The sequence below is a fragment of the Lynx rufus genome, unplaced genomic scaffold (genome assembly GCF_022079265.1).
Source record: "Lynx rufus isolate CCGP_SWC_20201006 ecotype Redwood Valley unplaced genomic scaffold, mLynRuf1.p SCAF_8, whole genome shotgun sequence".
NCBI classification, from domain to species: domain Eukaryota; kingdom Metazoa; phylum Chordata; class Mammalia; order Carnivora; family Felidae; genus Lynx; species Lynx rufus.
In genome coordinates this window covers 12,815,172-12,831,046 of record NW_025814896.1, presented here as the reverse complement: position 1 = coordinate 12,831,046, position 15,875 = coordinate 12,815,172, and the positions used below count along the sequence as shown (strand labels likewise).

At 51.9% G+C, this 15,875-nt stretch overlaps 1 protein-coding gene across 1 annotated transcript in view; it reads right to left on the bottom strand.

Moving 5' to 3' along the window:
- PREX1 (phosphatidylinositol-3,4,5-trisphosphate dependent Rac exchange factor 1) overlaps positions 1-15,875 on the bottom strand; it is a 185,246-nt gene that overhangs the window by 89,561 nt on the left and 79,810 nt on the right. Inside the window, exons 3-4 of the mRNA XM_047069417.1 lie at positions 11,742-11,864; positions 4,872-4,976 (exon numbers count right to left, since the gene is read on the bottom strand). Of these exons, the coding sequence (XP_046925373.1) occupies positions 4,872-4,976; positions 11,742-11,864 (228 nt within the window). The remainder of the gene's footprint in view (positions 1-4,871; positions 4,977-11,741; positions 11,865-15,875) is intronic.

The window sequence follows — 15,875 nt, the reverse complement described above, 5'->3', positions numbered from 1 at the left end:
CAGCTTGCTCTCGCGTGCTGTCTCTCAAAAATAAACAGTAAAATTAATTAAAAATAATCTCTAAAAAAAATAATAAAAATAACCATCAACTGAAGACTGGGGAACTACGCCTATGGTAGACTGACACAATTGCCACACTAAATGGCAGTAAAAACGGGGGACCTGACAGTCGCAGAGGGACACAGAGGGACCCCAAACACCAAAGGATGTGCATGGTATGAACCCATCTACAGAAAGCTTTTAAAAACACACAACACAGGGGTGCCTGGCTGGCTCAGTCGGTTAAGCATCTGACTTCAGCTCAGGTCACGATCTCTGGGTTCATGGGTTCGAGCCCCGCATCGGGCTGTCTGCTGTCAGCACAGAGCCTGCTTCGGATCCTCCATCCCCCCCCCCCCCCGCCTCTCCCATGGGCGCTCTCTCTCTCTCTCTCCCAAAAATAAACATCTAAAGAAAATAAAATAAAAACACACAAAACCAGGCATTGCTTATGGAGAACACATCTATAGTGAAATACAAAAACATGGGTGGAAAAAAAAATAATAAACCAAATTCTAATGGGGGGAGAAGTTACCTCTGTAGAGGGAAGGTAACAGGATCTGGAAAGTGAACTGGGTCCCCCACCATGCCCCTCACAGTCCTGTCCCTGGGGCGTACTATGTGACCAATATATGCATGCATGCATGCATGCATGCACGAATGAATGAATGAATGAATGAATGAATGAATGGACAAACGAATGACACAAAGGATGAACACACTGTCAGCACATCCCACAATCTCCGCCTTCCTCCTCAACACCATGCTGGCAGACTGCAAACGAAACAGGAACTCTCGGGAAAAAGAATTCTCATTCATTCATTCATTCATTCATTCATTCCACGAATTTACACTGTGTGCTTGCTATGTGCTGGGCGCAGTTCCAAGCATGAGGAAACCTGCCCAGCAAAGCAGACAAATTCCCTGCTTATACTGCAGTGAAAATGAGACCAGGGAACATTTACCGTGCACTTACGACGTGCTAGGCTCTGTGCCTCGTGCTCTGCCTCTATGTAAAGTTCATCGTCGCAGCCCCCGCAAAAGCAGGGGTACTACCCCCCCCATGACAACTGGCGCAGAAAACTGAAAGAACAGGTCCAAGACTCAGGGGTGCTGCCTTCCACGGATCTCAAGGGGCCCTCTCCTTGGAGAAGCAAGACCCCAGGGCCCCCAGGGCCCCAGCTCTGACAGGAGCTGCGTGGCCCCCGCACCTCCCCCAGGCACAGACGGGGGATCGGAGCTGTGGCAGCTGGGAGATGCCAGGCCCCACACTGTTCACACTCGGGCCTTTGTCCTCTGAGCCAGTGCTCAGCACAAGCTGCCCTGGTGATGTCAGCTCCGGGCAGAGAGAGGGGAGCCTGGGGGTAGCGGAGTGCTTTCCAGAAGCCCCCAGGACCTGGCGGGAGAAGGGCCGGCCTCTTTGTCCGGGATCAAGGGGTTTTCACATAACTGTCAAAGCTGCCAACCGCACTTCTCCCCCAAACACTCCAAATTCCTGTTCCGCTTTATTTTCATTTAAGAGAAAAAAAAAGAAGCAAACACACATTGAGTTGCCATTCATTATTCCAGCAAGATCACACTCCAGGCACAATGGGAAGAACTTCGGCGAATTATCTCTCTAAATTCTCCTCGTTCACAGAACCGACTCGGGTGAGTGCATTTACTACATGTATGCTGCAATAAAAAAGCTTTTTATAAACCTCAGATCCCTTCCATTATCCAAATGCTCCTTCATTATCTAGCCCTTTCCCTCCTTCTGATCTCACTTCCTCCCATACTCTCCACTCCAGCTACCCTGGCTTCTAGCTATATCTCAAACAGGCTCCTACCTCAGGGCCTTGGCACTTACAATTCCTCTACCTGGAATGCTTTCCTCCCAGATACTCCTTGCCGCTCTCTCTTTTTAACTCCCTCAAAACATCCTGTCATCCTTAATGGGGACTATTTCTTCTGGGGGATTTCATACCACATGACAATCACATAAGTTTCTCCTACTAGAATAGCTGCTCCACGAGAGGGAGGACTTTTCTTGCCTTGGTCACTGCTATTCCCCAGCACTTAGCATGAATGAGTAAACGAACACATTACCCCCATTTTACCGACAAGAAAACTGAGTCACAGAATGATGCAGTCGCCATTCTATCTCTCAGCTAGCACACAGCACGTCGTGAGCGGAAAGCCAGAGCCTGTCTATTCGCAACGTCTTAACACTCCATCAGAGACTCAAGACAGCTCTCCTGCAGGTGGCCAAAAGCTGGGAGACACCAGCAAAGAGGGGGAAAGATGACGAGCTTGCTGGCACTCCATGTGTCCTCCCCCTGCCCGATCCGGCCCAGCCCAGCTGTCGCTAGGAAAACGGCAGCCTGGTGCACCAGGAAGACTGCAGGAGAGAGAGAGGAAGGAAGGAAGGAAAGAAAAAGCGAGGCCCTTCCCTTCCCACACCCTTGCAAACACCATCCTGGCATCTTCCTGCTTCTCAAGACACGGCTGAGCCCAAGAGGACACCCCCAGAAAGAGGGACCGTCAGCCAGGCCTAGATAGAGCCTGGGCAGCGGGGACTGTGGGACTAAGGTCAGCAGGTGGGTCACCGAAACAGGGTCGCGTGTGTGTGGTCTTGTGCTACGCGACTTCATCTCTGCTTTTGGCCCAGACTCCTGAATGAATATAAGTACAAAACTGGAAACGTAAAGGTGCAGGTGGCAGTAACAAACGGCATCGGCCCCGGATGCTAAGGCACTTGACACAAAAGGAAATCCATTGACCCACCTGCCTTTCCTCAGAAGCTCACTGGAACTGGACCACAGGAGCTCATACATTTTGAATCAAAATTCTGGAAACACTCTGTCAGAGACTGTGCATCAGGGAGAAGTACACGTAAGAATTTTATCATGCAGGTTGGCTCTCTGGGCGCGTGGTTAACACTCCTTATGCTACGGCCCGTAGCCACTCTACTCTTGGGTGCTCTATTCTCTATGTGCCCTTGGGAAATAAAGCAGTACTTGGGGGCGGGAGTGTTGGTCTTTGACTGAATGAGCAGGGGATTTAGAAGCGAAGGATCGAGGGGCGCCTAGGTGGCTCAGTTGGTTAAGTGTCCAACTTTAGCTCAGGTCATGATCTCACGGTCTGTGAGTTCGAGCCCCGCGTCGGGCTCTGGGCTGACAGCTCAGAGCCTGGAGCCTGCTTCGGATTCTGTGTCTCCCTTTCTCTCTGCCCCTTCCCTGATTGCGTGCACTCTCTCTCTTGCTCTCAAAAATAAATAAACATTTTAAAACATTAAAAAAAATAAAAGAAAGATCAGGATTTGAACCCACGAGAACATCAATCACTTTTCACGTACTCTTAGGAAGTCGCTGAAGATTTGAGATTCATCACAATCACCTGTGGCAAAGGCTATGCGGTGTCCCCCAAGGTATTCTTCCACGGCAACATTATTGCCATCTGGGCACACAGCTACATGCCCCAGCCTTCCCTGCAGCTGGGTGTAGCCGTGTGACTAGGTCCCGGATGTGAGTAGAGGAGATGTGTGCAACTATGCCTTTAAGAGGAGAAGGGCAGGCCCTCCTTCCCGCCCTTCTGCATCCCACTACCTGGAACGCGGAAGTGGTGAGAAGTCGACTTACACCCTGCTGATGAGGGTGCACACTAGGGCACTGGCTCCTGACACAAGGGCCCCTATACCGGCCCCAGACTGTCTATATCCGCACTGTTAACATGAAAGAGAAACATTTATCTTGTTGAAACCGCTGTGATTTGGCATGTCTGCAGAGCAGGCAAATGTATATCTTAGTTCATACACAACAGATAGTGGCTGGTAAAGCCCCAAGGAAGTCACAAATGAGAACCTTCATCCACAAGCCAAGCTCTGCAACTACAGAGCCTGTAGAGCGAAGGCCATCGCGGATGTCTGGGGTGTGGCCCGACCCATATCTAGTCCCAGCTTACTTCCACAAGCGCAAGCCAACGCCCTCTCGGGCTCCACCCCACCCTTAGGGCCGGTGGTTTGGGTAGAGTTGACTCTGCCCTCCAGCTCCAGAAGTAGCCAATCAGCAACAACCAACCCCTCCATCTAGAACAACTGGTTCAGGGATAGGGTCTTGAGTCAAGCTGAGCCAATGAGCATCAGACCCAGGATTCTTGCTGTTACTACTGAGCTAAGGGGAGCTCTCTTATCCTAAGGCTGCTCAGTTATCAGAGGTATGAGCACAAAGCTGCTGGAGGCCACGTTGGCAACCCCAAGGAGACAGCCTCCCTGAGAATGGAACCAAGGCGGGGCAACGCAGAACCAAGAAACACGTCCCTGATGACATATTTACACACCTAGATTCTTCAGTGCCTGAAGGCCTCTGGGGTCTTAAACTTGCCAGAAAAGCGAACCCATGTATTTTTTTTTTTTTTTTTTGGCTTAAGCCAATTTTAACTGGGCTTTCTTTCACTCATAACTAAATAATCCTAATAATACAATTATTACTACCGTTGACACCACTCTTTTCAGGGTCACGACTTTAGACCAGAAATTGGCAAACTTGGCCCGAGGGCCAGATCCAGCCCTCTGCCTGTTTAGTAAATAAACTTTCCTGGAACACAGCCACGCTCACGCCTTTATATATTATTTATGGCGGCTTCCATGCTACCAGGGCAGAACTGAGTCACTGTGACAGAGAGCGCATGATGCAAAAAGGCAAAAATGTGGCCCTTTCCAGAAAACGTTCGGCGATCCCAGCGTTACCCCAGCTGTCATGCCCAGCCGACCCGGGCAGCACAGGTCAGCGCGAAGCTGTCTCGTGCCCAGGGATTCGCAAGGCCGAAGCCGAGGGGAAGACAAGTAAACTTACCAAGAGGAAGGCGCGGACAGTGGGGATCTTGTTGAGCTCCACAAGCAGCCGCAGGGCCTTCTCGTGGTTGCTGCAATATTCCTCGTACACGCAGAACTTGTCCTTCTGCAAGACAAGGACAGAGCCTGTGGGAGACAGCCCGTGGCAGGAGAGCAGGTACTCTGAGATGTGCTGACAGCTGGGCCAGCCTGGGAGGAAGGACTGGCCCAGAGCCTGAGCGACCACACAGCAGGAGGGGTTTCAGGTAAGGTGGCTCCCACTCGCTGCAGGCCTCGCAGCCTCCACTCCTGTCCCCATTCTTCACCCAGCAGCCTGAGTAACCTTTCAGGAAGCAGCACAGCCCAGGGTCAAGTGCACGGACTCAAGCCAGCAGCCTGGGATTGAATCCCGGCTCTGCATTTACAAGCGTGAACCTGGGCAAGGTACCTGACCGCTCTGTGTCTCAGTTTCCTCATCAGTGGAGTTATTAATAGGCCTTAACTCATGGGGTTGTTATAAGAATTAAATGAGTTAAAACATAAGGTTTCAGCATATAGTAGGAGCTCAAGAAGTGTCCACCCTTAGTATTAAAGCACAAGTCAGACTGTGTCACATCCCTGCTTAAAACCCCCCAGTGGTGCGGCACCTGGGTGGCTCAGTCAGTTGAGCATCCGACTTCGGCTCAGGTCATGATCTCACAGTTGATGAGTTCGAGGCCCGAGTCAGGCTCTGTGCTGACAGCTCAGAGCCCGGAGCCTGTTTCAGATTCTGTGTCTCCCTCTCTCTCTGCCCCTCCCCAGCTCATGTTCTCTCTGTCTCAAACATTTAAAACAAAAATTAAAAAACAAAACCCAGTGGTATTCTATTACACTACAAATGAAATCCAACACTTGATTATGAATTTCAAGGGCCAGATACATGACCCTGTCTTTCTCTGACATCATCTCACTGGCCTTCTATCTACTCCTTGACTTTGCCAGCCTATTCCTACCTCAGGGCCTTTGCACTTGCCATTTCCTCTACCCAGAACACTATGCCCCCAGGCCTGACTACTCTCCAACTCAAATTCCACCTCCTCAAATGCCACCTGGATTACCCTAGCTAAAGCAGCCATCCAGGTATGATCTGGAATTATTCAGATTATTTGTTTATCTGTCTTTTCTGCAGGGTAGTCCGCTCCCTGAAGGCAGTGGACCACGTCCATCTTGCTCACTGAGGTATTCCCAGACCCTGGCACAATGCCTGGCATACAGTAGGCCCCTCGATGAACACTTGCTAAATAACTGACCTTAAACACCTACCACGTGCAATGCCCTGTATATACGAACGTAAAGAATCTAGATAAAGCTCAGGAATGTGGGGGAGAAAATAGATTCCTGGTCTCTGACACATAGCAGCGACAGCCTTGAGGCAAGGGGATACCTCTGTTGACCTCCAAACGCCCCCTAAGCCCCAAGTCGGACTCTTTCCAATCTAGAGGTCATCTGTGGGTCACCAGGTCTGTAACCATCCGTCAGGGCTTCTGGGACCAACAGGAAGCTTTGCACTGAACATTCTTGGTTCCAAAAGGCTCACACAATACTGCTTCCCAGCCCGCCAAACCCTAAACAAGGATGTCCTGGGTAAAGCCGCTGGACAGGAAGGGCTGAAGGGCCTTGACCTTGCACTGGGGGTTGGGCAGGAGACCCCAAGAAGCTGAGGAAGGAAGAGGCGGGTCTACAAAGCAAGTAACTCATCTTGTTTCTAAACAAACCCCCCAGTCATCCTGCCGACGGGCGGCTACAGGAAGCAGAAAACCAGAGAGGAGAGAGGATGGGTTTCAGAATCAGTAAGCCGCCCCCACCCGCCCGGGCTCGCCTCTGGGGGCTCCGTGTGCACCCTCTGAGCAGACACCCTGAACAGCAAAGGGCCCACCGCCAGAGCCACTGGCCGACACGGAGCACTTAGTACACGCCTCGCGCTACTCTCTTGGAAAGAGGGTAAACCCATTCAGTCCTCGCAGGAACCTGCCAGGTGGTTACTGGATCCGCCCCACTCACACGTGGGAAAACCAAGGCCAAGTCCCGAGCCCGGGGTCTCACAGCCTCTCTCAACTCCCCCTTGCTGCCATGAAGCTCCGGGGCCTGACCGAAGATGGGGATGGGAGCGGGAGGCAACAGGGGGACAAAACCCAAGCCACAACACCACAAACAAAGCTCGGACGGGACTGCAGAGAATGATGAAAAAGTTACTCGAGAACCAGACCGCCTGGGTAGGAAACCCAGCCCCAGGCTCCCTAAGTAGCGGGTGTGGCCCTGGACAAGCTGCTTCACCTCTTTACGCCTTGGTTTCCTCATCCGCCAAACAGACACGATAACAGCCCCTCACTGCTTGCGCTGCAGGCGGGGTAAATAACTTAATATTTAATATAACTGGGACACGATGAACTCTATACAATATTTCAAAATTCCTCAAAAAGTATTAGCTACAAACACAATGGGCAAACATGAATATTAGAGAAAAACACCAAAACAGACAACGTTAGGATCATCCGGGAGAAACGGCCCTGACGCCTACCTCCAAGGAGCGGCCACAAATGACCTCAAACGTTACAAGACACAAGCCACATGTTCCAAACACTACCACCAAGGTCTGCATGCACACGGAAACACACAGAGTCCCCGACCATCTCCCTCACCCAGTGTCTGCAGACATGCAAGGGCAGGGAAGGGGAAAAGGGGACCCCAGCATCCCCGCCCCCGCCCCCCGCACACACGCTGCCCAAGCGGACGCTTTCCATTTCCAGTGGTCTCCAGTGAGCCCACGGGGCCATCAAGGCCCGTGGAGACTGGTCAGGAGGTCTGCACCACAGGGGTTCACCCAAGCGAGGACAAAAGATGTGAGGGAGGCCTCTAGACACAGGTGGAGCCAGGCCTCAGCTGCGGACCACGGGGAGGTGGGCTGCAGAGAAGAGAGAAAGGGCCTTTCCGGTTGAAGGTGACAGGAAGTGGCCCACCTGAGGCCTGCTCCTGCAGAGAAGGCCTGCAGGGCCCTATTACGGGGGGGCTGGGCTCTGAATGCAGGCACATGAAGGACAGCAGGAGGTCCCAACCATATGTAAGGAGCTCTAGCGACTGGGGGGCCCCTACTAGTGCTGTTCAGAGATAAGACACCAGAGCCCCTGAGACCATAGCGGCATCAACCTCAACCTCATATGTGCGATCGCAAGTTCTCCACCCAAGTTCACGGTCTGGCTTCCCAGGTTGCCAGCTCTGCGGCCTTGAACAAGGCATGTCATGTTTCAGAGCCTCTGCGTTCTTGTCCATAAATTGTAGACAATAACGGCTTCCCCACCAAGAGGCGGCTTGGCAAGATTATCAGGTGAACACGTTGTAAGTGCTTAGAATGGTCCAGAGCGAGGACTCACTAAGTCTTGGCTGGTATTAGTGTTGCTGTTATTGAGGCTGCTCTCACTACCATCGTCAGGACCTCGGGTGAACAGGTCTGTGAACAGGGTGGGGCACTGGGTGGGTAGGCTCTGATGGTGAAAAGAAGAGACGCCAAGTGGGGAGGAAGGGAGCTGAGTGGGTTCACAGGTTTAGACCAGGCCGGCAGGGAAAGGCACCAGGCAGAATCCGGGAAACGCAGTAGGCCTTGACCTCAGGTACGTCTCCCTTCTCGGCTGTGCAGTGTCCACCTCCTCCCACCCACCCCTGCCCTGTGAGCCCCGTGGGGGCGGGGCTTGCATCGGCTGGGGTCACTGCTGTAGTACTGGAGTCGCCAGCAGGGAGCAGGCGTCGTGAGGACTTGATGAATGGAGGCAAGGAAGCAGGAGGAATTAAGAGGAGCCCAACGGACCTCAAACCAGCTCCCGCTCCTTCTAGATGACCGTGGTCCACTGCAGCCGCGGCCTCGGCTCTAAAACCGGGACGTGCCTGGTTTTACCCACCCGCCACCCATTCCCCCTTGTTCGTTCTGGTCATGGGCCCCAACTTTTCCCCTGGGAACCACCTCCTCCACTGAGCCCACTGACCCCACCCCGCTCCCAGGCACCGCAAGTGAGCGCACGACCCAGGCCAAATCAATCAAAGAGTCCCCTGTCCTGGCAACGGTGGCCATGTGCCCCAAGCTGGGCCAAGGACAGCCCTCAATGACTCATGCTGGAATTACTGTGGAGAGAGGCTCTCTTTGAACTGTCACTGCCAAGCTGGCAGACTGTCAGCCTGAAGCTGCTAAAGGCCACGTCTGCCACCCTGTGAGGCATTCGGCCCCCCACCCCTCGAGAATGAAGCCAACACAAAGGAAATCAGAGCCTAAAGAGAAAGACCGAGTCCTGGAAACACCATATGGGGCCCTGGATCTAGCTATGCCTAAATCCCGCTCACTGGAATATTTCGTTTGTATGAGCCATAAAGTCTTTTTTGTTGGCTTAAGCCTACTTGAATTGGTGTTTTCATCACTCGCAACGAAGACAGTCCGAATAAATGCACGCTCTGAAAGGCGGGAGAGAATGAAAAACTGGACCCAAGCCTGGTGAGGTGACAGGGTCTCCCTGTCCACCTCCATCTGTACCCTGAAAAGACTGGGCCAGAAAGCAGAGGGTAACCCCAATCAAAGAGTGGCACTGGCTGGAACTGGTGAGAAGGAGTCTCAAGCCCCACCCCCACCCCAGGGAGCCCGAGGCAGAATGCTGTGATTGATTAGCGATGTCTGCCGTGGCTGCAGTGAGGGGAGGCTCCCCCGAGCCCCTCTTCCGCTCTGTCATCCTCTCCTTCAGCTCGTGAAAACGGCAGGGGACCAGGACTTGAGGCTTGGAGAAGTTAAATTTAGCAAATGGAGACACCCCCTCCTCAAAACCATGCCCCGCTCCATCACTCCCCTGTCCTTGCCGGGAGCCTAATCCCAGCTGTGTCTCGGGGCCCCAGACCCTGCAGATATGGAAATGCTGCTTTTGACGGCTCAGAGCCCAAGTGTTCAATTTCCTCCCAGGGGCCCCACATGGGGCTTTGATTGTTGTGCCAAGAAGAAAGGGACAAGCAGTTGTGCACACACAGATGTGGTGGGCGGGGAGCCTGGTTGGGATGTGAAGGAGGAGAAGTGGACAGATGCCAGCTGGGACAGCTGGGGGAGAGGGTCGAGCCCCCGGGGAGGCTTCACGGATCGTCAGAGGTGACGGCTGCCGCCCGCAACGGCCCGGCCCGGGAGCCTCGCTGCCTCCACGGATGCCATCTGCTCCAGGCCACTCCCTTTGCACCCAAAAAGACTGAGGCTCAGACGGAGGCTGGCCACGTGGACGCCTCCCCCATCGCAGAGGGAAGCGTGAGATCCCGGTCTGACTTTTGCGAGGGTTTCCCCAACGTATCATCCGCTTATCCGCACAGCTACAGGGAGGGGGTGAGAGCCACGCACACCGCACGACCCTGCTACAAACCTGCAATTCTTAGGGGGAGATCTCTATGGGATCTGCCCCCACGGCATCCCTGCACCCCCCCGCATCACTGACTCTGCACCGGCCACACCAGCCTGCCTGCCTTCCCCTCCGTGCACACCTGGTCCAGGGCCTCTGCCCTCGTGAGGGTCTCCCTCTGGAATGTCCCGCCCCCCCCACCCCCACCCCCGGCCAAGATCATCCCACTTTACCATGCTCCAGAGGCCTGCCCTGAGGCAGTCGGGGTTGCCAGATAAAACACGGGACACCCAGACGAGAAACACGGGACACCCAGATGAGTCTGAATTTCAGAGGAACAACAAATCATTTCTTACTGGAAGTGTGTCCCAAACAGTGCATGAGACATACTCACACTAAAGAATTATCTTTCATTTGCCAATTTGCTCAGATGTCATGGGTGTTTTTGTTTGCTCCGTCTAGCAATCCTGTCCCTGACTTCCCAATTTCAAGCAACTTCGAGCACAGTCACTCCTCGCACATCTGTATTTTATATCCTTCGTAACCCGGGTCACCATCTGTACTGGCATCCTCCGTTTCTGCAGCCTACGAGCCTCACGGTGGCGACAATAAATCTGTCTTATTTAGGGCGGCATTCCTCAGGGCCAAGTACAGCGCCTGGCACACAGTAGGTGTTTAGGATGTATTTCAGGAAACTTAGCGTGTAAGGTGATGAAAAACATAAGCCCTGGGGCCAAATTACAATGGCCCAAGTCCCGGCTCCAGCATTCCCTAGCCGTGTGAGCTTGAATCATGATCTACCCTCTCTGGGCCTCCGTTCCCGTTTGTAAAGTGAGTACAATAACGATGCACACTGTCGAAGGTTGTTGTGAAGTTTTAATCAATTAAAATACGTGAAGCACTTAGAACAGCACCCGGCACAAAGAGAACATCTGTGCTAGTTTGCCATCAACTCAGTAGGTGGTGGTCAGGTTTTAGGGTGCCCACCCCCTCCTCCCGCCAACCGTTCTCTCACTATTCCAAGCAACTCGGGAATCCTGCAGGAAGAGACAGACTATTGTGAAAAGCCATCAGCCTCTCCGACCAGCAGCTGAGTGGGAACCCAAGACACCCTCGTGGGTCGGGGGGTGGCCAAGCTGGGACTCACACCCAGGTCTGCCTGGCCCAGGTCCACCCTCTTGGCACTGGCTACCCTGTTGGTCATTCTGCAGCAGAAGGGTCCTGCCAGGCCAGGAGGTCAAGGGAACCCCAGGACATGGTCGTTCCACAAGGAGCCCCGAGGAAAAGGGAGCCGCACTCCACATGGCATCGAGGGGAGGGAGAGACAACTAAAAACAGCACTAATCTGCAGGGACCGAACGGCTTCCCCCGTTCCTGTGGGCAGAGGCTGGGCCTGCCTGCCACCTGCCTCTCCGTGTCCCAGACAGGCCTGCAGAGGAGGCTGGGGAAAGAGCCCACTCCCCCAAAGCTACAGGCTCCAACAGGGGCTGGGGCACCGTACTCACGAATTTTAAAAAAACGTTCCCAAGTTCATGCTGAGACTGAGGTTCGGGATGTAAACAATACTCCAAGGCAGCCAAGAAATCCTTGTGAACTTCCAAGATGTCTTCGATGTTCGAGAACAGGATCTGTGAGGAAAAGCGAGGCCCGAGGATAGAGTTAATCAAGGCACAGAGGGAGAGCAAAATCAAGCATAAGGACACGCATAACCCCCAGTGTAGACGAGAATATGATGCAACAGGCACACTGATACACTGCAGCCAGTTTAGCCACTCACGAAAATAACTAAAACAAAATACTGCCAGCATTTATTCATGCCTAATCCTGTGCTACGAACTTTACATGCACTTACGGCATCGAATTTTCTGTGTGACTCCATGAGGCAGAAACTACCGTCATCCCCCATTTATAGATGAAGAACGGGGACCCAAAATAAATTAATATTCTCAAGGTCACGCAGTCCACTAAGCAGCAGAAGGGAGGTTCACACTCAGCATGCAGGGAACTAGATATTAAGACATTGATCACAATTTTCATCATGGTCGACAACCAGCATGTTGGATCAGAAGCCTTGATTTTTAAAACGATGAGGGTCCTTCCGTGCACCCATCATGTGATGTGGCCAAAGAAAATACAATAGGGAAGGATGTTCAAAATATGCATAGGAGTGCCTGCGTGGCTCAGTCAGTTAAGCGTCTGGCTTCGGCTCAGGTCACGATCTCACAGTCCGTGAGTTCGAGCCCCGTGTCGGACTCTGTGCCGACAGCTTGGAGCCTGGTGCCTGCTTCCGATTCTGTGTCTCCCTCTCTCTCTGCCCCTCCCCCCACCGCTCTCTCTCAAAAATAAACATTAAAAAAAATCTTTTTTCAATATGCTGTCTAAACTTTCACAAACAATACAGAAGGCTGCCTTTTCCCCTGAATGAATCTACAGAGTTTGAAATGCACATACAACCTGACCCAGCAATTCTACATTTTAGGATTTAACTGGCAATCAGTTGTCTCCGACCAGGGACAATTTGGCCCCCCAGGGGACATTTGTGGGACAATGTCCCAATGTCTAGGGACATTTGTGGTCATCACAAACTGTGGGGAAGTGATGTTACCAGCATCTCATAGGTAGAGGCTAGGGATGCTATTAAACACAATACACGGGAAAAGCCCATCACAGCTAAGAATTATCCGGCCCAAAGTGTTAATAATGCCAAGGTGAAGAGCCTGGTGGAGAGCCAAGGACACACTGCAGCCTTGTCGGCAATAGCAAAAATCTGGGGAAAAGGCAAATGGCCAAAGGGGGGACTCATCAGATAGCTGGATCAACTGGCCTGATTATAATTAAGTAAATTCTACATGCTGAAATACTATGCAGTCCGTAAGAAGAATCTGCAGATCTGTATATACGGACACGTAATCCTGGAATGACCCTTAATATATATTGTTAAGTTGGGGGGGGGGTGGGGGAAGGAGGAATCATGGTTGCAAACAAGACTCCAGCATGGGCCCGTCTGTGTTTCAAAAGGAAAAAAAAAAAAAAAAAGCCATTCCTCCCCAGGGGAACGAAAGCAGAGCCTATCTGAGTGAAGAGTCAAGCTGGTCACTGCAGGGACCTCTGGGAAGGAGAACTAAGAATTAAGAAGACTTTCATCTACTTAAGGTCCTTTTGAACTGCATAAATCCTCTTTCCCTTAAAAAAAAAAAAAAAAAAAAAAAGAGGTGAGGGGGCCTGGGTGGCTCAGTCGGTTGAGCGTCCGACTTCAGCTCAGGTCATGATCTTGCAGTTTATGAGTTCGAGCCCCGCGTCAGGCTCTGTGCTGACAGCTCGCAGCCTGGAGCCAGCTTTGGATTCTCTGTCTCCCCTCTCTCTGCCCCTCCCCTGCTCATGCTCTGTCTCTCTCTCCCTCTCTCTCTCTCTCTCTCTCTCTGTGAAAAATAAACATTAAAAAAATTTTTTTTTGAAAAGAGGTACATTTTTTTTAATTTAATTTTGAAGAAGGTCCTCAGATGTTTCAAAAACTAAAACACAGTAAAATGAATCCAGCGAGAAGTCCCTCCTCCCACCCATCCTATTGGGGCCCACAGCAGGGGTAACCAGTGTTACGACTGGTTTGTGGTTCCCTCTGGGGTTTTTATTCATTCATTCAGCAAATACTGACTGACTGAGCACCCACTGTGTGCCAGGCACTGTTAGAGGCCATCAGGGATACGGCAGGGAACAGACATGTGCCTGCCTTCATGGAGGTGACATTCTAATGGAAGGGGACAGGCAACAAACAAAGAACCAAAACAAGTGTTTGTTTTTTAATGTTGTTTTTTTTTTTTTTTTTTTTTCAGAGAGAGAGACAGCATGAGGGGAGGAAGGGCAAAGAGAGCAGAGACAAAGGATCTGAAGGGGGCTCTGTGGTGACAGCAGAAAAGCCCAACGAGGGGCTCAAACTCACGAACCGTGAGATCATGACCTGAGCAGAAGTCGGATGCTTAACCGTCCAGGGGGTACCTGGGTGGCTCAGTTGGTTAAGCATCCAACTCCTTTTTTTTTTTTTCTAATGTTTATTTATTTTTGAGAGAGAGAGAAACAGAGTGTGAGTGGGGGAGGGGCAGAGAGAGAGGGAGACACAGAATCTGAAACAGGCTCCAGGCTCCGAGCTGTCAGCACGGAGCCTGACGCGGGGCTCGAACTCATGGACCGCAAGATCGTAACCTGAGCCGAAGTGGCTGTCCAACTGAGCCACCCAGGCGCCCCAAGCGTCCAACTCTTGATCTCAGCTCAGGTCTTGATCTCAGGGTCTTGAGTTCAAGCTCTATGTTGGGCTCCATGCTGGGCATGAAGCCTATTTAAAAAAAACAAAAACAGGGGCGCCTGGGTGGCGCAGTCGGTTAAGCGTCCGACTTCAGCCAGGTCACGATCTCGCGGTCTGTGAGTTCGAGCCCCGCGTCAGGCTCTGGGCTGATGGCTCAGAGCCTGGAGCCTGTTTCCGATTCTGTGTCTCCTTCTCTCTCTGCCCCTCCCCCATTCATGCTCTGTCTCTCTCTGTCCCAAAAATAAATAAACGTTGAAAAAAAAAATTAAAAAAAAAAAAACAAAAACAAAAAAACAGAGTTTTCTAGGGGGTAAGAAGCACTAAAGACAAAAGGAAAACAGGAAGAGAGTCCCAGGGTGGGACAGAGGGCCATGGACAGCCCTGCTGAGAAGGTGACAGGCGAGTCCAGACCTCAAGGAATGAAGACCAACCCCACGGACCTTTGGAATGTACCAGAAAGTCTACAGAGGGAGATGGCCTGAGGGTGGGCAGGGAAGGCTGGGCTGGAGACCATTCCTCAGTCTCTGCCCTTCCTCCTCCACCTAGCCCTGGAGGACACACTAGTCATGTGAGGTGGCTGGAAGAATCACCTGCACTATTTGGTTATTTTTCTCCCTCCCATCTTGTCCAGTGCACACGGTTGGATCCGCTTACGTTGAGGACAGATATGATAGATACAGATCACACTACGTACTACACTCACCTCAAGGGATGGCTGTAAATTTCAAAATGAACATCTGTCTCCCGAGTGTGTACCCAAAAGAAATGACAGCCTGTGTGGTCATAAAAGCCCCAAACTGGAAATAACTCAAATATCCATCCACAGGGGAACGGATGGTAAATTATGGGACACTCGCACTATGGATTACTACCCAGCAATGAAAAAGACCGGATCGTAGCTATGCATGACAACATGGGCAAACCTCACACACGTAACAGTGAGAAAAGATACCAGACGTGAAAAAGCTCACTTCTGTATAAAAGTGCAAAACTAATCAATAACTGGGGCACCTGGTGGCTCAGTCCGTTGAGCATCCGACTTCGGCTCAGGTCATGATCTCACAGTTCGTAAGTTCTAGCCCCACGTTGGGCTCAGTGCTGTCAGGGTGGAGCCTGCTTGGGATTCTCGCTCCCTCTCTCTCTCCGCCCCTCCCCCACTCACGCTCTCCTCTCTCTCTCAAAAATAAATAAAACATTAAAAAAAAACTAATTGAGGGGCGCCCGGGTGGCTCAGTCAGTTAAGCGTCTGACTTCGGCTCAGGTCATGATCTCAGAGCCCGTGAGTTCAAGCCCCGCGTCGGGCTCTGTGCTGACAGCTCAGAACCTGGAGCCTGCTTCCAAT